Below are 21754 nucleotides of genomic sequence, written 5' to 3'. Positions count from 1 at the left end.
ACATTAAACAAAACCCATCACAAACAAAACACTGCATTATTAATACTGTATGTGTGTGATATTCATTTACATTTACTTTCTGCGCCATCAAGCAACAAAAAGTGTGTACATGTCCACTTAAACTTGTTTTGTGTAAGAGAAAGGAAGAGGTCAACATTTCTAAAAGCCTGAGCTGAAATTGTCATTAAAACCGTTTCCTAATGTTTTTTTTGTCTCTTGTGCAGAAGTTTCACATTCGTGTCTTGATGAAAAGGTTTCTCAGAGGAGTCAGACTGTCTGTGATGATGGGACTCTGCTCTGTGTGCTGGTTCTTCTGTGAGGACAAAGGAGTTTGTCTTTGTTTGAATGGTGCAGATTAAGGAACATGTTTAAGTGAGGACAAAGCATCTGTAGTTTGTCAAGTTCTTTTCTTTAGTTTATTGATTTAGCCTGTGTGTGATGGGGTTTATTCTGCAGACAGATTCTTCTTAACAATACGTCCTCATCCAGTTCACATCTCAACATCTAGCAACAGCTTCAGCACTGAATACAGGTCTCTACAAATATGCAGAGACTTTTAAGAATGAAGTATTATCATAATCATCATATCAATTCAGCTTTAAGACACTTAACTGTAGTGTAGAATGTATTTTAAGACATTTTACTTGTTTTCAACAAACTTACTAATGTGATGTATGCATGTGGAAATATGTTCCTATTAATCTTATCTAATAATCATTTTTAGTCAAAGAAATGTCAGTCAGAAACATGCTGACAGCTCAGTGCTGGAAGTTTATTGATGCATAAAATGGTCAAACATAACAAAACGTAATAAATCCATCCAGGTGAAACTAAAACACATACGTTGTCCAATAACAGATTAAATGTGTAAAGATTTTTCATCAAAATTAAAAGAGAGGATGACTTTATATCCTCACTATCACCAACGTACTGAAGATCGAAGATTTCTAACTGATTGTCTGTTTTCAGCTTTTTAAACCAGCCTCCATTCAAAGTTGTCTACAAGAGCTTTAACAAACAAAGAGACTGTACCAAAGAAGAAGAAAGCATAAAGTAAACACTCAACACTAATATTTGAATATATGTAATAATCTGAAGTCCTTTCACCAAGTGAAACAGAATATTAAAGCTATATGATGTGTTTCCTTTAGATGATGTGCTAACAGGTCAACTGTACAAAATACTGTCTCATATAAGGAAAGCAGAGGTTCACACAATAATTACACAAAAACACAAGATGTGGTTTTTCATGTTGTCGTCCATTCCAGTGGTTCTGTCCATGCAGATGTTTTTATTGATCTGGAAGAAAAGCAAAGGGAAAAGAGATTTAAGGTTATTTAAGAGTTACAGATGTGTTATAACACTTTACTGTCACTGATTATTTTATAACACAGTTATCTATTGTGGTGCCAACTGAAGCTCATCTTATTCACTGTAAGTGTTGTATTTGACCATTGCTGACTCCTGGTGGTAGTAATAAAGAAATACACTCAAAGTGGTAGTACAAAGTCTGTTGTACTTGACTGTACCTGCAGCTGTTCCCATCGTCACGTTTGAGTAAACGCTCTCCTCTGGTTCATTACTCGTCCCTGTTAGAAGGATCAGATGAACGCATGAAGAGATCATTTCCTCTCCTTTATTTAAGCACTGCTGGCCTACAAACACATCTCAACTATTGCATCTTATTCTAGTGACATGAAGTAAAAGTACTCACTCTACCAATCAATGTCTTTAAGCTCAACCACACAATCTGTGACATCATAGATCTTTGTGTTTTGTGTCAATCAGTCACTTCATCTTATTCTAGTATTTCTAACAGCTCTGTGATGAACACAGTATATACTGTACCATGTTCAGGTTCTTTAGAGCCTCTCATTGTTTCATAGAGAACAGCATCACCTACAGAGCAGTGAGAATCAAGACACGTCATGTCAATCATTTTAAAGACATTATATGAATTCTGTAATCTTCTTAAACAGTTAACAGAAATAGAAATGTTAGGTTTAGAGTTAATGATGAATGATGAAATGAATCAGGATTAAAGCTGACCGTGGAGAAGAGAAGCGTAATGTCCGTCTTGAGTTTCAACCTGGTTGATCATGTGGTCTGTAGCTGGTCTCTGATTGGTGCTCTGAGACCTGGTGGAACCAAAACATGAAGTAAATACAGAGGATCTAATGAGGAACATGTGAAGTAGTGCTGTTATGTTCAGAATGAGAGAAGAGAGTGTTGTACCAACCTCATGACGCTTGAATCTGTAAGAAAAAGGCATTTGCTGTTACATGTCTTTATACTACACATTGTTCTATTGTCACTACAGTACATGTGTTTACATCTGTGACTTTGACTTGTTTAAGTGTAATCAATCTAATATGAGAAGGAAAAGATCTCACCTGTTGACTTTCTGCAGCGATACAGAAACAGCAGCAGGAGAATAATCAGTAAAACTCCACAAAGCAGACCAACAACCAACAGCACGGGAAATGCAGAGCTTGCTGCTGTATCTCCAGAATCTACACACAAATACAAATACACATGAATCATGAAGAGATACACAAGTATTAGAACACATACACTCAAATACACTTACATAAACCCTCGATCACATGCTGTCTACCTTTCACTGCTGGTCACGTCACATTTGTATTTTTATGAATACGAAAATGTATAAAACCAACTTCTAGTTCAGTTATAACTTTTCTACCTCAGACTGTAACACAGATTACAAAAATATACAGTTTTTAATAATACTCACATTTCACTGACAACCAACTCTCTGCTGACGTCAGATTCAAACCTTGTGTTGAATTCCTTCCTCTACATTTATAAAAGCCTTCATCTGACTTTGTAACTGCAGAGATATTCAGCTCCCCTCTGGTTTGGTTTGGGATGAGTTTCTCATTTCTATAGAAATCCACATCATGAAGAACATTTTCTGTCTTCAACTTGCAGCCAAGAGTGACAGAATGTCCCTCAGTCACAGGACGGACAGGGCTCACCAGGATGACATCACCGTCTGTAACAAGATCAAAGAACAGGAAGTTTGGCTCAAAAACATCAGCTGGTTGAACAAGCTGACGTACAATGATGAGAAGACATTCTGTAGTTTTTAATTTAATATACAGATTCATACAGCAGCTGAACTAATACTGCCCAAGCTGGAGCCAGATAGCTCTACAGCTACTCCTGGTTTAATATAAATGGAGGATGTCTGTTGTCATGAAGATGAGAGTGAATCCCAAAGACATTTTATTGGATAATACTGAGAAATGACACTGGAACAAACTAAGCTTGTTGAATCGTTTGTTAAATATTGAGTTAAACTCTTGATGACAAGAAGTTTGGTTAATACCAGTCACCTTCACAATAAACACTTTATAATAGAATGTAGAAATACTTCAGAAACAAAAATCTTTCAAATAAATTAAAACTCACTCTGTATAGTGATGTTGGCTGCATTGCTGAACTGTGTTTCAGACTCACACCAGAACACTCCACTCTTCCAGTGACGGTTCATGTTGCATGTAGATCCAGTCATTGTTCCCCAGACAGAACAGTGTGACACGTAACCATATCCATAAAACCTGCTCACTCTCCACTCAGTAGAGTTTCCCTCACAGCTCAGTGACAGTGAGTCTTTGTTGAAGTGCTGAACTCTGTCAGGACTCACTGAGAGAGACGCTGCTGGATGAAGATCTGAAAAACACATAATGAAGGACAAACAAAGCACAACAAATAAAGATTAAAAAGAGCACAATGAAAATAATCCTGTAGGTTTATTATGTTTTTATTTGTTGGTGAATAGAAACAAAGGATCAAGAAGAAAAATGAATCATGAGATGAAAACGTTTGAAGTATTGACAAGTGACAACATTGGATTATGGATTTCCAAAGTCAAAAGTTTTGAATAAATGCGAACAGCAAATTGTGTGTGACGATGAAAAGGAGGGTCAAGAGATTCACTCATGTTGAAATTCAGTCCAAGATCCAACAACACTATTCTGTTCTAGAGAGAAGTTTGGAAAACTCATCTGATGCTGTTTGAGGGAAAATGTCACCACAATAAGTTCATTTCTTTCACTGTTCAAGAATAGAAAAGTCTGAACAAACCTACCTCCAGACCAGACGAACTTAGGTTTACTATACTGAGTGTAAAACACTGGATCTCCTCTTCCAGCTCTGCACACATATCCTGCTGTGTGCGTCTGTCCATGAACAATGTAGGAATCATGTTCAGTACCATCGATGCTACCAGGTAGAAGCTCAGAGATGTAGGAGTCGTCTGACAGTTTGGGAACAGCCTTATACCAGAAGAACCTCCATCCTGCAGATGGATGTTTAACACTGCAGGTCAGAGTTACTGAGTCTCCAGGTCTCAGCCATAATGGAGACACAGTGAGGACAGAATGAGGTTTATCTGTTGGAGAGATTTCACAGAATAAAGACGTGTGATGATTAGTCCTTGGTGGATTACATGCACTGCTTGTGTCCTGCATCCTTTTTTTCTGTCTACAAATGTGTAGAACAGGTGTGAAGGTACACCGTGATGAAATATATTAACCAAACTAACATTTAAAATATTCTGTCAACATTTAGTAAAATTGAAATGATGACTTACCAGGTTTAATTGTGAAATTATAACTCTGATCTGTTGAAGAGGTTTTATCTTTCAGTCTGCCCTTACACCAGTAGTCTCCACTGAGTGATGGTCTAATCATGGAGCCACTTGGGTTTAGAGGTGTGTATGAGCTGGTTGTTCCCCATTTATACTCCCACTCAGCGTCTCCTCCGTCCTTTACTTCACATGTGAGAGTGATCATCTCTCCAGAGTAAATCTCAGGCCAGTTGGGTTGCTGAGTCACAACAGCTCTGATTGTGACTGTTCCTGATCATCAGGCCCCAAATAGAACAGTTAGAAAAACAAAGTGTTTAGTGTTAGTCTGAATCCTTATTCACAAATACTTTTTCTGTATTAAGTATTTCATATCAACTAAACTATTTAGTTCTTTAGCGACTGGATCACTGTACTCTGAGTAGTAAACTAGGTCTCCTCTTCCTCCTCTGCACCAGTAGACTCCTCCTCCTCCTGAGACACTATATAAAAACTATATAACATGTAAACTACATACGTTCTATTTTCAGTTTTATTGGTTCAGATTCTTCGTCTTCAAAGTTACACATGTAAGAGCTCCCATCTGATGTTAGAGAAATGTTGATTTAAACTGTGTTTTGATGCTTTGTGTCCATTTCAATAAGTGATGCGTCTTTGTAGAAGTCAGCATTCTTCTCCTTTCTCTGACCTCGATGTCTACAGTGAAGAGTCACTGATTCTCCTTCAAACAAGGAGGATGCAGGAGTTTCTAGCATCACATCTTTGTCTGTGTAACAGTTAGTTCATTGTTTCAGTGAACCAGTTTAATTAAATGAACAATGTTACAAGGTATCAGTGATTTATGTTTTAACATAATTAGAATTTAACATTAAGTTGGAGACAGAAGAAGATGTCAAAGTCACTCTTCCTGTAATAAATAATAACAGGTTCACTAAGTAATGAGGACATTTCCCCTGAAGGAGGCGCCACACTCACCTGCTCTGTTTGATACATTAATGTTATCACTAATTAATCACTGACTCGTTTCTCAAAAGGGATAAAATATTCATAACCCTGTCCATCTTTCTTTGTTTTATTTTAATGATCAAGATTATGATCATAAGGTTTCTGAATCTTACACTAGTTAACATTTATACATTATCACTACATTATATTATATGAACACTTTGTCAAACAGGTTGATCATATCAACATGAATCATAAATAAACAAGTGTTTTTAGTGAACTTGGTCATGATGGTTAAACTTTGATCACTTACCTGATACAGTGAGAGAGACTTTATTACTTCTTTTCTAACAAATGCAAAGATCTTGTGAGCTGCAACACACTGATATTCACCACTGTGTTCTGTAGTTAGGTGGTGATGTAAATCTCTTATCTGAGCTGTAGGAGGGATACGTATGACCATCCTTCATGAGTGAGTAATTCCAGTCAGTGACTTCTCCTTCTCTCACGTCACATATGAAGGTAACAGTCTCTCCAGTAAATAAAGTGGACCAGTTTTTGTCAATGGACACCAAAACAAAATATGCAAAGAGTAAAATGTGTTTTGTTTTTGTATTTATCATACATTAAAAAACAGAACACAGAAATATAAATTGTTAAACAATGGTAGCATTTGGAGAATTGACTTGAGTGAATATATGAAAAGAAAGAAAAATGTATAAAAACCTTGAGCGTGTCCACAGTAGAGGAGGATATTCAGCACTGAAATAAAGTTTGAAACTTCATCATTCATCATCAAACAGACAGAAACTATTAACATCAGTCATTTAAAATAAAATGTTGTATCTAAGAAAACTATAATTTAAACACACAAAGTACTCACAGAAAAGCCCCAGCACACACACAGTGTGTCCCATCCTCACATCCAGCACTGACACTCTGTCACTCTGCTTCTGAGTGATGCTGATGTGGCTTTCACACTTTGATAACGCAGCATTGGATTGGACGTTTTCTCCACCTTCTTCTTCAGTTTAACTTCCTTCCCTTTCAGACAAAGCTCACACGAATACACTGGTCTGACCACAGCACACTATTGGCACATAAGAAATATGACTGTTAAATACAGCATCCCATAAACACACCGACATGTTACACTTGCACATTTTTCTTTGCATGTAGTATTTTATATTCTCACTGTTGGGCCAGTTTTTTTATTTTAAATTATTTGGATCAACCTTTTGGCACATCTTCCCTTCACAATAAAAGTTGGCAATCATCATCAGTGTAAAGGAAAGGTGTCTCTGAGCTCAGTCTCTGAGCACCAATCAAGGCTCTGCTACAGTCAACCACGATGCAACTCAACAGCATGTTTCCTCTCTTATCCACGGTCAGCCTCCCATTTAATGCTGAATTTAATGCTTTTTAGTCCCTTCTGCTTTGCATGTTCACTTCTCCAACACTCTCTAACATTAAAACAATGTTCCCTCTGCTGCATGTTAAACATTGTTCAACTAAATCAAGCAGGTATGTTAACATGTTGCATGAAGATGTTTAAATTCAAACCATGCAACGAGGTTGACTTTTCTTTGTTTTCTCACTGACCTGTAGGTCATGTGACTCAATCGGAGGCTCTGAAAATACAGGAAACAGTTCAGTACAAACCTTTTTTAATGTGCAGCTGTTGGAAAAAAAAATGTACTTAAGTTTATGTAATTATAACCAATATAGCAAAATGTAAGGAAGTAACAAAATGTAATTCCAGATGAGACAGGTTTTATATTTCCTCTGATTAAGCTAAAAGGCCTCAACAAAAACAGTGACTATGCAAAATATAATTTAACATTGTGTCTTTATAAATATATATATTTTTAAACTGTGAAACATTTACACAATATGATCATTTCATTAGATAAATCGGTGGAGAGCTCACTCAGCCAAGGTTATACACATTAATGTACAACCCTAGATGATATACAACTCTATTTGCATTATATTATATTTTTAAAAGAGTGTCATCATTAAGAATTACTTAGGACGTTGATCCAAAGTGACTAGATTCCTGCAATGAAGTATTTTTTTCCAACAGCAATAAAGGCCCCAATTACACAAATAAAACCCAAGTTCATATGTATCTTAATATGAGTGCATGTTATTTAAATAATATCAAGTCATGCATATTGTGAAATAGAAAGCATGCTGTTATCTTGTTTTTGTCGATATCTGCCATCTGACAAACTTGTGGTGTAAATGTGCACATCTCTGTTTAAAGAGGAAGCGAGAAGTTGACTTTGTTTGAGTGTTCAAAAACAATTTGAGGAAACTAAAGATGATTGTTTATTTAGAGGCCTAACTGGGAACAACCTTTATGATATTATATTCTCAATGCTGCTTTATTAAGAAAACTATGACATATAAATAATGTGAAACCTCTTCATCTCTCTGTTTTTCTATTTAGATTTTGTTTTTGGGATATAGTTCTAGGTCCATGAAGAGAAGTGCATCATACACAAAACAAGGGAGGCAAAGATTACAGCATGAAAAGACCTTATTGTTAATGTTCAAGCAGTCAGCAGCAAGACGTCTTTACTCTGCTTTACTAATATCAGACACACAACGGAGGTCGGCTGAGGTGATCCTGCTCTGGTTATATCTTTAGAGGTCCACATGCACTTCCATATTTACAATCTGTTAAGAACCTAAAGTATCTGTCCAAGTTACAGAATTGCTAAAAGCTGAATTCTGTAACTCTACATGTTAAGGCAAAGATCTTGTGTTGTGCTCTTTGTATCTAACCGGTTTGTATTCAGCTGTTTATAACCAATCTTGGATTCAATTGAATCTAAGTAACATTACAGGTTTGAGCTTTAAGTTGAGCTTTAACATTTTATTTTATTCATCCACATCTACTTTGGCTTAAATGTTATTATATAGTTTTTCAAGCCCCTTCAAATGATACGTTGCTCTACAATCTTGCAAACAGGAAATGCAAGTTTTTCTCGATAAGTTTGAGATTGTGAAATTGATTTCGGCCATCTTCTTCCTCATTTCTTTTTTCAAAACTGGCACCACCAGTCAAAACCACAATGATAACAGCTTGTTTGTCACACAATGATTTCCATTGATATATTTTGATTGCACTGTGTGTGATGGGGTTTATTCTGCAGACAGATTCTTCTTAATATGATATCATAATCATAATATTAATTCAGCTTTAAGACACTTAACTGTAGTGTAGAAAGTATTTTAAAGGGACATTTTACTTGTTTTCAACATACTTACTAATGTGATGTGGACATATGTTCCTAGTAACCCTATCTAATAATCATTTTTAGTCAAATAAATGTCAGTCAGAAACATGCTGACAGCTCAGTGCTGGAAGTTTATTGATGCATAAAATGGTCAAACATAACAAAACGTAATAAATCCATCCAGGTGAAACTAAAACACATACAGCACCTGTCAAACATGTTTAAAAAGGCAGAGAGGAACTTCAATGTCGGACAAATACGTTGTCCACTAACAGATTAAATGTGTAAAGATTTTTCATCAAAATTAAAAGAGAGGATGACTTTATATCCTCACTATCACCAACGTACTGAAGATCGAAGATTTCTAACTGATTGTCTGTTTTCAGCTTTTTAAACCAGCCTCCATTCAAAGTTGTCTACAATAGCTTTAACAAACAAAGAGACTGTACCAAAGAAGAAGAAAGCATAAAGTAAACACTCAACACTAATATTTGAATATATGTAATAATCTGAAGTCCTTTCACCAAGTGAAACAGAATATTAAAGCTATATGATGTGTTTCCTTTAGATGATGTGCTAACAGGTTAACTGTACAAAATACTGTCTCATATAAGGAAAGCAGAGGTTCACACAATAATTACACAAAAACACAAGATGTGGTTTTTCATGTTGTCGTCCATTCCAGTGGTTCTGTCCATGCAGATGTTTTTATTGATCTGGAAGAAAAGCAAAGGGAAAAGAGATTTAAGTTTATTTAAGAGTTACAGATGTGTTATAACACTTTACTGTCACTGATTATTTTATAACACAGTTATCTATTGTGGTGCCAACTGAAGCTCATCTTATTCACTGTAAGTGTTGTATTTGACCATTGCTGACTCCTGGTGGTAGTAATAAAGAAATACACTCAAAGTGGTAGTACAAAGTCTGTTGTACTTGACTGTACCTGCAGCTGTTCCCATCGTCACGTTTGAGTAAACGCTCTCCTCTGGTTCATTACTCGTCCCTGTTAGAAGGATCAGATGAACGCATGAAGAGATCATTTCCTCTCCTTTATTTAAGCACTGCTGGCCTACAAACACATCTCAACTATTGCATCTTATTCTAGTGACATGAAGTAAAAGTACTCACTCTACCAATCAATGTCTTTAAGCTCAACCACAGAATCTGTGACATCATAGATCTTTGTGTTTTGTGTCAATCAGTCACTTCATCTTATTCTAGTATTTCTAACAGCTCTGTGATGAACACAGTATATACTGTACCATGTTCAGGTTCTTTAGAGCCTCTGATTGTTTCATAGAGAACAGCATCACCTACAGAGCAGTGAGAATCAAGACACGTCATATCAATCATTTTAAACACATTATATGAATTCTGTAATCTTCTGAAACAGTTAACAGAAATAGAAATGTTAGGTTTAGAGTTAATGATGAATGATGAAATGAATCAGGATTAAAGCTGACCGTGGAGAAGAGAAGCGTAATGTCCGTCTTGAGTTTCAACCTGGTTGATCATGTGGTCTGTAGCTGGTCTCTGATTGGTGCTCTGAGACCTGGTGGAACCAAAACATGAAGTAAATACAGAGGATCTAATGAGGAACATGTGAAGTAGTGCTGTTATGTTCAGAATGAGAGAAGAGAGTGTTGTACCAACCTCATGACGCTTGAATCTGTAAGAAAAAGGCATTTGCTGTTACATGTCTTTATACTACACATTGTTCTATTGTCACTACAGTACATGTGTTTACATCTGTGACTTTGACTTGTTTAAGTGTAATCAATCTAATATGAGAAGGAAAAGATCTCACCTGTTGACTTTCTGCAGCGATACAGAAACAGCAGCAGGAGAATAATCAGTAAAACTCCACAAAGCAGACCAACAACCAACAGCACGGGAAATGCAGAGCTTGCTGCTGTATCTCCAGCATCTACACACAAATACAAATACACATGAATCATGAAGAGATACACAAGTATTAGAACACATACACTCAAATACACTTACATAAACCCTCGATCACATGCTGTCTACCTTTCACTGCTGGTCACGTCACCAAATGTACAAGATTGGATTATAGATTTCTAAAGTCAAAAGTTTGTAATTAATGCGAAGAACAAATTGTGTGTGAAGATGAAAAGGAGGGTCAACAATTTTGGAAAACTGATCTGATGGTTTTTCAGGGAAAATGTCACCACAATAAGTTAATTTCTTCCACTGTACAATAATGGAAAAGTAAAAAAAAACCTACCTCCAGACCAGACTAACTTAGTTTCACTATACTGAGTGTAAAACACAGGATCTCCTCTTCCAGCTCTGCACACATATCCTGCTGTGTGCGTCTGTTCATGAACAATGTAGGAATCCTGTTCAGTACCATCGGTGCTACCAGGTAGAAGCTCAGAGATGTAGGAGTCGTCTGACAGTTTGGGAACAAACTTATACCAGAAGAACCTCCATCCTGCAGATGGATGTTTAACACTGCAGGTCAGAGTTACTGAGTCTCCAGGTCTCAGCCATAATGGAGACACAGTGAGGACAGGCTGAGGTTTATCTGTTGGAGAGATTTCACAGAATAAAGACGTGTGATGATGAGTCCTTGGTGGATTACATGCACTGCTTGTGTCCTGCAAGGTACACCGTCTTAAAATATATTAACCAAACTAACATTTATAATATTCTGTCAACATTTAGTAAAATTGAAATGATGACTTACCAGGTTTAATTGTGAAACTATCACTCCATGCTGCTAAAGAGGGTTCATCTTTCAGTCTGCCCTTACACCAGTAGTGTCCACTGAGTGATGATCTAATCATGGAGCCACTTGGGTTTAGAGGTGTGTATGAGCTGGGTGTTCTCCATTTATACTCCCACTCAGCGTCTCCTCCGTCCTTTACTTCACATGTGAGAGTGATCGTCTCTCCAGAGTAAATCTCAGGCCAGTTGTGTTGCTGAGTCACAACAGCTCTGTGTGTGACTGTTCATGATCATCAGGCCCCAAATAGAACAGTTAGAAAAACAAAGTGTTTAGTGTTAGTCTGAATCCTTATTCACAAATACTTTTTCTGCATTTAGTATTTCATATCAACTAAACTATTTAGTTCTTTACCGACTGGATCACTGTACTCTGTGTAGTAAACTGGGTCTCCTCTTCCTCCTCTGCACCAGTAGACTCCTCCTCCTCCTGAGACACTGATTCGTCCAGTTGGGAGGACGGTACCATCTGGTGTGTTCAGAGGTTCAGAGGTTTTGTTGCTTCTGTACCAGAAGTATTTCCAACCAGATGATGAAGATGATGATGATAATGAAGATGATCCCACAGAGCAGGTCAGGGTCACTCTGCCCCCTACAGAGTATAGGCTCAGTCTGGCCTTTGGTCGTTCTGTTTTAATAGAACAAAAACATAACAATGGTAATTATTGTGTCTGTGAATTAGTCCAGTTTGATGAATAATTAAATAAATAATCTCATCCAGCATTCTTGGTGGGAGCAACAATTTATTGATGAAACAATTCAGAAAATAATGAATCACTTCTGAATCTGTGAATATTATTAAGGTTTAGTAAACTGAAGGAAATCATCAGAACCCATGTTGATGTTTCACACTTATTAACCACTAAAGTTGTTGGTTAAATGAAGCTAACATGGATTAAAGTGAGTACAAACACACTTTTAAAAATGGATGAGACTTTAAACACAGCCTTCTTTTCTTTAAGTGTCTCAAAGATAATTCAGATAAATCTTCACTCCGCTTCACTCTCACAATGCTTCATGTCTGCAGCTCCTTAACATGTAAACTACATACGTTCTATTTTCAGTTTTATTGGTTCAGATTCTTCGTCTTCAAAGTTACTCATGTAAGAGCTCCCATCTGATGTTAGAGAAATGTTGATTTAAACTGTTTTGATGGTTTGTGTCCATTTCAATAAGTGATGCGTCTTTGTAGAAGTCAGCATTCTTCTCCTTTCTCTGACCTCGATGTCTACAGTGAAGAGTCACTGATTCTCCTTCAAACAAGGAGGATGCAGGAGTTTCTAGCATCACATCTTTGTCTGTGTAACAGTTAGTTCATTGTTTCAGTGAACCAGTTTAATTAAATGAACAATGTTACAAGGTATCAGTGATTTATGTTTTAACATAATTAGAATTTAACATTAAGTTGGAGACAGAAGAAGATGTCAAAGTCACTCTTCCTGTAATAAATAATAACAGGTTCACTAAGTAATGAGGACATTTCCCCTGAAGGAGGCGCCACACTCACCTGCTCTGTTTGACACATTAATGTCATCACTAATTAATCACTGACTCGTTTCTAGAATGTATATAATGGAGACACAGTGAGGACAGAATGAGGTTTATCTGTTGGAGAGATTTCACAGAATAAAGACGTGTGATGATGAGTCCTTGGTGGATTACATGCACTGCTTGTGTCCTGCAAGGTACACCGTCTTAAAATATATTAATAAACTAACATTTAAAATATTCTGTTTACATTCAGTGAAATAAAAATTATGACTTACTGTATACTTTTAATGTGTAAGTATCACTCCATTCTGTTGAAGAGGGTTTATCTTTCAGTCTGCCCTTACACCAGTAGTCTCCACTGAGTGATGGTCTAATCATGGAGCCACTTGGGTTTAGAGGTGTGTATGATCTGGGTGTTCTCCATTCATACTCCCACTCAGCGTCTCCTCCGTCCTTTATTTCACATGTGAGAGTGATCGTCTCTCCAGAGTAAATCTCAGGCCAGTTGGGTTGCTGAGTCACAACAGCTCTGTGTGTGACTGTTCATGATCATCAGGCCCCAAATAGAACAGTTAGAAAAACAAAGTGTTTAGTGTTAGTCTGAATCCTTATTCACAAATACTTTTTCTGCGTTTAGTATTTCATATCAACTAAACTATTTAGTTCTTTACCGACTGGATCACTGTACTCTGTGTAGTAAACTGGGTCTCCTCTTCCTCCTCTGCACCAGTAGACTCCTCCTCCTCCTGAGACACGGATTTGTCCAGTTGAGAGGACGGTACCATCTGGTGTGTTCAGAGGTTCAGAGGTTTTGTTGCTTCTGTACCAGAAGTATTTCCAACCAGATGATGAAGATGATGAAGATGATGAAGATGATCCCACAGAGCAGGTCAGGATCACTCTGTCCCCTACAGGAGAGTCTTTGCTCAGTCTGGCCTTTGGTCGTTCTGTTTTAATAGAACAAAAACATAACAATGGTAATTATTGTGTCTGTGAATTAGTCCAGTTTGATGAATAATTAAAATAAATAATCTCATCCAGCATTCTTGGTGGAGCAACAACTTATTGATGAAACAATGCAGAAAATAATGAATCACTTCTGAATCTGTGAATATTATTAAGGTTTAGTAAACTGAAGGAAATCATCAGAACCCATGTTGATGTTTCACACTTATTAACCACTAAAGTTGTTGGTTAAATGAAGCTAACATGGATTAAAGTGAGTACAAACACACTTTTAAAAATGGATGAGACTTTAAACACAGCCTTCTGTTCTTTAAGTGTCTCAAAGATAATTCAGATAAATCTTCACTCCGCTTCACTCTCACAATGCTTCATGTCTGCAGCTCCTTAACATGTAAACTACATACGTTCTATTTTCAGTTTTATTGGTTCAGATTCTTCGTCTTCAAAGTTACACATGTAAGAGCTCCCATCTGATGTTAGAGAAATGTTCATTTAAACTGTGTTTTGATGGTTTGTGTCCATTTCAATAAGTGATGCGTCTTTGTAGAAGTCAGCATTCTTCTCCTTTCTCTGACCTCGATGTCTACAGTGAAGAGTCACTGATTCTCCTTCAAACAAGGAGGATGCAGGAGTTTCTAGCATCACATCTTTGTCTGTGTAACAGTTAGTTCATTGTTTCAGTGAACCAGTTTAATTAAATGAACAATGTTACAAGGTATCAGTGATTTATGTTTTAACATAATTAGAATTTAACATTAAGTTGGAGACAGAAGAAGATGTCAAAGTCACTCTTCCTGTAATAAATAATAACAGGTTCACTAAGTAATGAGGACATTTCCCCTGAAGGAGGCGCCACACTCACCTGCTCTGTTTGATACATTAATGTTATCACTAATTAATCACTGATTCGTTTCTCAAAAGGGATAAAATATTGGATGGTTTGTCTTATTATTATTATTATTATTATTATTATTATTATTATTATTATATAAATGTCTTCATGTAAACAGCTGCACTCTGTCCATCTTTCTTTGTTTTATTGTAATGATCAAGATGATGTGATAATTGGTCCTTTAAACAAAGCTCAGGATTACAGGTTATACAGCTGTCTGAACACCATCAGTGGTCAAACTTTAAGGTTTCTGAATCTTACGCTAGTTAACATTTATACATTATCACTACATTATATTATATGAACACTTTGTCAAACAGGTTGATCATATCAACATGAATCATAAATAAACAAGTGATTTTAGTGAACTTGGTCATGATGGTTAAACTTTGATCACTTACCTGATACAGTGAGAGAGACTTTATTACTTCCTTTTATAACATCTGATGAGCTCTTGTTAGCTGCAACACACTGATATTCACCACTGTAGCCCATAGTTAGAGGTGGTGATGTAAATCTATTATCTGCTAGGTAGGGGGAAAATGTTTGACCATTCCTAATGAATGTGTAATTCCAGTCAGTGACTTCTCCTTCTCTCATGTCACACATGAAGGTAACAGTCTCTCCAGTAAATAAAGTGGACCGGTTTGGCTCAACAGACAGCAAAACATCTAGAAACAAACACAAAATGCAAAGAGTAAAATGTCTTGTTTTTGTATTTATCATAATGTAATTAAATAGAACAGAAATATTCATTGTTAAAGAGTGACAATAGGTGGAGAATCCTCTTCAGTAAATATGTATAAAAAGAAAGAAAAGTGTATAAAAACCTTGAGCGTGTCCACAGTAGAGGAGGATATTCAGCACTAAAATAAAGTTTGAAACTTCATCATTCATCATCAAACAGACAGAAACTATTAAAATCAGTCATTTAAAAAGTTTTCTCTATGTAAACTATGATTTAAACACAAAGTACTCACAGAAAAGCCCCAGCACACACACAGTGTGTCCCATCCTCACATTCAGCACTGACACTCTGTCACTCTGCTTCTGAGTGATGCTGATGTGGCTTTCACACTTTGAGCAAAGCTTGAAACAAAAAGCATTGGATTGGACATTTTCTCCACCTTCTTCTTCAGTTTAACTTCCTTCCCTTTTACACGAAGCTCACACAGACAGACTGGTCTGACCACAGCACACTGTTGGCACATTTCTAAGAAATAAGACTATTTAATATAGCATCCCATAAACACACCTACATGTTACACTTGGTGTTGCAGGTTTTCTTTGCATGTCATAATGTACTTAAGTTTATGTAATTATAACCAATATAGCAAAATGTAAGGAAGTAACAAAATGTAATTCCAGATGAGACAGGTTTTATATTTCCTCTGATTAAGCTAAAAGGCCTCAACAAAAACAGTGACTATGCAAAATATAATTTAACATTGTGTCTTTATATATATATTTTAAACTGTGAAACATTTACACAATATGATCATTTCATTAGATAAATCGGTGGAGAGCTCACTCAGCCAAGGTTACACACATTAATGTACAACCCTAGATGATATACAACTCTATTTGCATTATATTATATTTTTAAAAGAGTGTCATCATTAAGAATTACTTAGGACGTTGATCCAAAGTGACTAGATTCCTGCAATGAAATATTTTTTCCAACAGCAATAAAGGCCCCAATTACACAAATAAAACCCAAGTTCATATGTATCTTAATATGAGTGCATGTTATTTAAATAATATCGTGCATATTGTGAAATAGAAAGCATGCTTTTTGCAATTTCTGCCGTCTAAAAAACTTGTGGTGTAAATGTGCAACACGTCTGTTTAAAGAGGAAGCGAGAAGTTGACTTTGTTTGAGTGTTCAAAAACAATTTGAGGAAACTAAAGATGATTGTTTATTTAGAGGCCTAACTGGGAACAACCTTTATGATATTATATTCTCAATGCTGCTTTATTAAGAAAACTATGACATATAAATAATGTGAAACCTCTTCATCTCTCTGTTTTTCTATTTAGATTTTGTTTTTGGGATATAGTTCTAGGTCCATGAAGAGAAGTGCATCATACACAAAACAAGGGAGGCAAAGATTACAGCATGAAAAGACCTTATTGTTAATGTTCAAGCAGTCAGCAGCAAGACGTCTTTACTCTGCTTTACTAATATCAGACACACAACGGAGGTCGGCTGAGGTGATCCTGCTCTGGTTATATCTTTAGAGGTCCACATGCACTTCCATATTTACAATCTGTTAAGAACCTAAAGTATCTGTCCAAGTTACAGAATTGCTAAAAGCTGAATTCTGTAACTTTACATGTTAAGGCAAAGATCTTGTGTTGTGCTCTTTGTATCTAACCGGTTTGTATTCAGCTGTTTATAACCAATCTTGGATTCAATTGAATCTAAGTAACATTACAGGTTTGAGCTTTAAGTTGAGCTTTAACATTTTATTTTATTCATCCACATCTACTTTGGCTTAAATGTTATTATATAGTTTTTCAAGCCCCTTCAAATGATACGTTGCTCTACAATCTTGCAAACTGGAAATGCAAGTTTTTCTCGATAAGTTTGAGATTGTGAAATTGATTTCGGCCATCTTCTTCCTCATTTCTTTTTTCAAAACCGGCACCACCAGTCAAAACCACAATGATAACAGCTTGTTTGTCACACAATGATTTCCATTGATATATTTTGATTGCACTGTGTGTGATGGGGTTTATTCTGCAGACAGATTCTTCTTAATATAATATCATGATCATAATATTAATTCAGCTTTAAGACACTTAACTGTAGTGTAGAAAGTATTTTAAAGGGACATTTTACTTGTTTTCAACATACTTACTAATGTGATGTGGACATATGTTCCTAGTAACCCTATCTAATAATAATTTTTAGTCAAATAAATGTCAGTCAGAAACATGCTGACAGCTCAGTGCTGGAAGTTTATTGATGCATAAAATGGTCAAACATAACAAAACGTAATAAATCCATCCAGGTGAAACTAAAACACATACAGCACCTGTCAAACATGTTTAAAAAGGCAGAGAGGAACTTCAATGTCGGACAAATATGTTGTCCAAATACAGATTAAATGTGTAAAGATTTTTCATCAAAATTAAAAGAGAGGATGACTTTATATCCTCACTATCACCAACGTACTGAAGATCGAAGATTTCTAACTGATTGTCTGTTTTCAGCTTTTTAAACCAGCCTCTATTCAAAGTTGTCTACAAGAGCTTTAACAAACAAAGAGACTGTACCAAAGAAGAAGAAAGCATAAAGTAAACACTCAACACTAATATTTGAATATATGTAATAATCTGAAGTCCTTTCACCGAGTGAAACAGAATATTAAAGCTATATGATGTGTTTCCTTTAGATGATGTACTAACAGGTTAACTGTACAAAATACTGTCTCATATAAGGAAAGCAGAGGTTCACACAATAATTACACAAAAACACAAGATGTGGTTTTTCATGTTGTCGTCCATTCCAGTGGTTCTGTCCATGCAGATGTTTTTATTGATCTGGAAGAAAAGCAAAGGGAAAAGAGATTTAAGGTTATTTAAGAGTTACAGATGTGTTATAACACTTTACTGTCGCTGATTATTTTATAACACAGTTATCTATTGTGGTGCCAACTGAAGCTCATCTTATTCACTGTAAGTGTTGTATTTGACCATTGCTGACTCCTGGTGGTAGTAATAAAGAAATACACTCAAAGTGGTAGTACAAAGTCTGTTGTACTTGACTGTACCTGCAGCTGTTCCCACCGTCACGTTTGAGTAAACGCTCTCCTCTGGTTCATTACTCGTCCCTGTTAGAAGGATCAGATGAACGCATGAAGAGATCATTTCCTCTCCTTTATTTAAGCACTGCTGGCCTACAAACACATCTCAACTATTGCATCTTATTCTAGTGACATGAAGTAAAAGTACTCACTCTACCAATCAATGTCTTTAAGCTCAACCACACAATCTGTGACATCATAGATCTTTGTGTTTTGTGTCAATCAGTCACTTCATCTTATTCTAGTATTTCTAACAGCTCTGTGATGAACACAGTATATACTGTACCATGTTCAGGTTCTTTAGAGCCTCTCATTGTTTCATAGAGAACAGCATCACCTACAGAGCAGTGAGAATCAAGACACGTCATGTCAATCATTTTAAAGACATTATATGAATTCTGTAATCTTCTTAAACAGTTAACAGAAATAGAAATGTTAGGTTTAGAGTTAATGATGAATGATGAAATGAATCAGGATTAAAGCTGACCGTGGAGAAGAGAAGCGTAATGTCCGTCTTGAGTTTCAACCTGGTTGATCATGTGGTCTGTAGCTGGTCTCTGATTGGTGCTCTGAGACCTGGTGGAACCAAAACATGAAGTAAATACAGAGGATCTAATGAGGAACATGTGAAGTAGTGCTGTTATGTTCAGAATGAGAGAAGAGAGTGTTGTACCAACCTCATGACGCTTGAATCTGTAAGAAAAAGGCATTTGCTGTTACATGTCTTTATACTACACATTGTTCTATTGTCACTACAGTACATGTGTTTACATCTGTGACTTTGACTTGTTTAAGTGTAATCAATCTAATATGAGAAGGAAAAGATCTCACCTGTTGACTTTCTGCAGCGATACAGAAACAGCAGCAGGAGAATAATCAGTAAAACTCCACAAAGCAGACCAACAACCAACAGCACGGGAAATGCAGAGCTTGCTGCTGTATCTCCAGAATCTACACACAAATACAAATACACATGAATCATGAAGAGATACACAAGTATTAGAACACATACACTCAAATACACTTACATAAACCCTCGATCACATGCTGTCTACCTTTCACTGCTGGTCACGTCACATTTGTATTTTTATGAATACGAAAATGTATAAAACCAACTTCTAGTTCAGTTATAACTTTTCTACCTCAGACTGTAACACAGATTACAAAAATATACAGTTTTTAATAATACTCACATTTCACTGACAACCAACTCTCTGCTGACGTCAGATTCAAACCTTGTGTTGAATTCCTTCCTCTACATTTATAAAAGCCTTCATCTGACTTTGTAACTGCAGAGATATTCAGCTCCCCTCTGGTTTGGTTTGGGATGAGTTTCTCATTTCTATAGAAATCCACATCATGAAGAACATTTTCTGTCTTCAACTTGCAGCCAAGAGTGACAGAATGTCCCTCAGTCACAGGACGGACAGGGCTCACCAGGATGACATCACCGTCTGTAACAAGATCAAAGAACAGGAAGTTTGGCTCAAAAACATCAGCTGGTTGAACAAGCTGACGTACAATGATGAGAAGACATTCTGTAGTTTTTAATTTAATATACAGATTCATACAGCAGCTGAACTAATACTGCCCAAGCTGGAGCCAGATAGCTCTACAGCTACTCCTGGTTTAATATAAATGGAGGATGTCTGTTGTCATGAAGATGAGAGTGAATCCCAAAGACATTTTATTGGATAATACTGAGAAATGACACTGGAACAAACTAAGCTTGTTGAATCGTTTGTTAAATATTGAGTTAAACTCTTGATGACAAGAAGTTTGGTTAATACCAGTCACCTTCACAATAAACACTTTATAATAGAATGTAGAAATACTTCAGAAACAAAAATCTTTCAAATAAATTAAAACTCACTCTGTATAGTGATGTTGGCTGCATTGCTGAACTGTGTTTCAGACTCACACCAGAACACTCCACTCTTCCAGTGACGGTTCATGTTGCATGTAGATCCAGTCATTGTTCCCCAGACAGAACAGTGTGACACGTAACCATATCCATAAAACCTGCTCACTCTCCACTCAGTAGAGTTTCCCTCACAGCTCAGTGACAGTGAGTCTTTGTTGAAGTGCTGAACTCTGTCAGGACTCACTGAGAGAGACGCTGCTGGATGAAGATCTGAAAAACACATAATGAAGGACAAACAAAGCACAACAAATAAAGATTAAAAAGAGCACAATGAAAATAATCCTGTAGGTTTATTATGTTTTTATTTGTTGGTGAATAGAAACAAAGGATCAAGAAGAAAAATGAATCATGAGATGAAAACGTTTGAAGTATTGACAAGTGACAACATTGGATTATGGATTTCCAAAGTCAAAAGTTTTGAATAAATGCGAACAGCAAATTGTGTGTGACGATGAAAAGGAGGGTCAAGAGATTCACTCATGTTGAAATTCAGTCCAAGATCCAACAACACTATTCTGTTCTAGAGAGAAGTTTGGAAAACTCATCTGATGCTGTTTGAGGGAAAATGTCACCACAATAAGTTCATTTCTTTCACTGTTCAAGAATAGAAAAGTCTGAACAAACCTACCTCCAGACCAGACGAACTTAGGTTTACTATACTGAGTGTAAAACACTGGATCTCCTCTTCCAGCTCTGCACACATATCCTGCTGTGTGCGTCTGTCCATGAACAATGTAGGAATCATGTTCAGTACCATCGGTGCTACCAGGTAGAAGCTCAGAGATGTAGGAGTCGTCTGACAGTTTGGGAACAGCCTTATACCAGAAGAACCTCCATCCTGCAGATGGATGTTTAACACTGCAGGTCAGAGTTACTGAGTCTCCAGGTCTCAGCCATAATGGAGACACAGTGAGGACAGAATGAGGTTTATCTGTTGGAGAGATTTCACAGAATAAAGACGTGTGATGATTAGTCCTTGGTGGATTACATGCACTGCTTGTGTCCTGCATCCTTTTTTTCTGTCTACAAATGTGTAGAACAGGTGTGAAGGTACACCGTGATGAAATATATTAACCAAACTAACATTTAAAATATTCTGTCAACATTTAG

The 21754-nt window shown here is 36.5% G+C and overlaps 1 protein-coding gene across 1 annotated transcript in view; it reads right to left on the bottom strand.

Annotated features, from left to right (window-relative positions):
• Positions 1-1173: 1173 nt before the first annotated feature.
• Positions 1174-21754, bottom strand: part of LOC142950639 (uncharacterized) — a 29494-nt gene continuing 8913 nt past the window's right edge. The window contains exons 12-40 of the mRNA XM_076092200.1: positions 21273-21575; positions 20594-20854; positions 19914-20174; positions 19552-19671; positions 19398-19413; positions 19208-19296; positions 19007-19057; positions 18688-18747; positions 13722-13997; positions 13353-13589; positions 11915-12187; positions 11522-11782; positions 11057-11359; positions 10616-10735; positions 10462-10477; positions 10272-10360; positions 10071-10121; positions 9752-9811; positions 5013-5086; positions 4619-4886; positions 4115-4417; positions 3436-3696; positions 2756-3016; positions 2394-2513; positions 2240-2255; positions 2050-2138; positions 1849-1899; positions 1530-1589; positions 1174-1299 (exon numbers count right to left, since the gene is read on the bottom strand). Coding sequence (XP_075948315.1) covers positions 1292-1299; positions 1530-1589; positions 1849-1899; positions 2050-2138; positions 2240-2255; positions 2394-2513; positions 2756-3016; positions 3436-3696; positions 4115-4417; positions 4619-4886; positions 5013-5086; positions 9752-9811; positions 10071-10121; positions 10272-10360; positions 10462-10477; positions 10616-10735; positions 11057-11359; positions 11522-11782; positions 11915-12187; positions 13353-13589; positions 13722-13997; positions 18688-18747; positions 19007-19057; positions 19208-19296; positions 19398-19413; positions 19552-19671; positions 19914-20174; positions 20594-20854; positions 21273-21575 — 4358 coding nt within the window. The 3' untranslated portion in view covers positions 1174-1291. The remainder of the gene's footprint in view (positions 1300-1529; positions 1590-1848; positions 1900-2049; positions 2139-2239; positions 2256-2393; positions 2514-2755; positions 3017-3435; positions 3697-4114; positions 4418-4618; positions 4887-5012; positions 5087-9751; positions 9812-10070; positions 10122-10271; positions 10361-10461; positions 10478-10615; positions 10736-11056; positions 11360-11521; positions 11783-11914; positions 12188-13352; positions 13590-13721; positions 13998-18687; positions 18748-19006; positions 19058-19207; positions 19297-19397; positions 19414-19551; positions 19672-19913; positions 20175-20593; positions 20855-21272; positions 21576-21754) is intronic.

Source organism: Anarhichas minor, unplaced genomic scaffold, assembly GCF_050575085.1.
Source record: "Anarhichas minor isolate MPS153535 unplaced genomic scaffold, ASM5057508v1 ptg000016l, whole genome shotgun sequence".
Classification (NCBI taxonomy): domain Eukaryota; kingdom Metazoa; phylum Chordata; class Actinopteri; order Perciformes; family Anarhichadidae; genus Anarhichas; species Anarhichas minor.
Note: the sequence above shows the minus strand (reverse complement) of the source record. Positions and strands in the feature narration are given on the sequence as shown.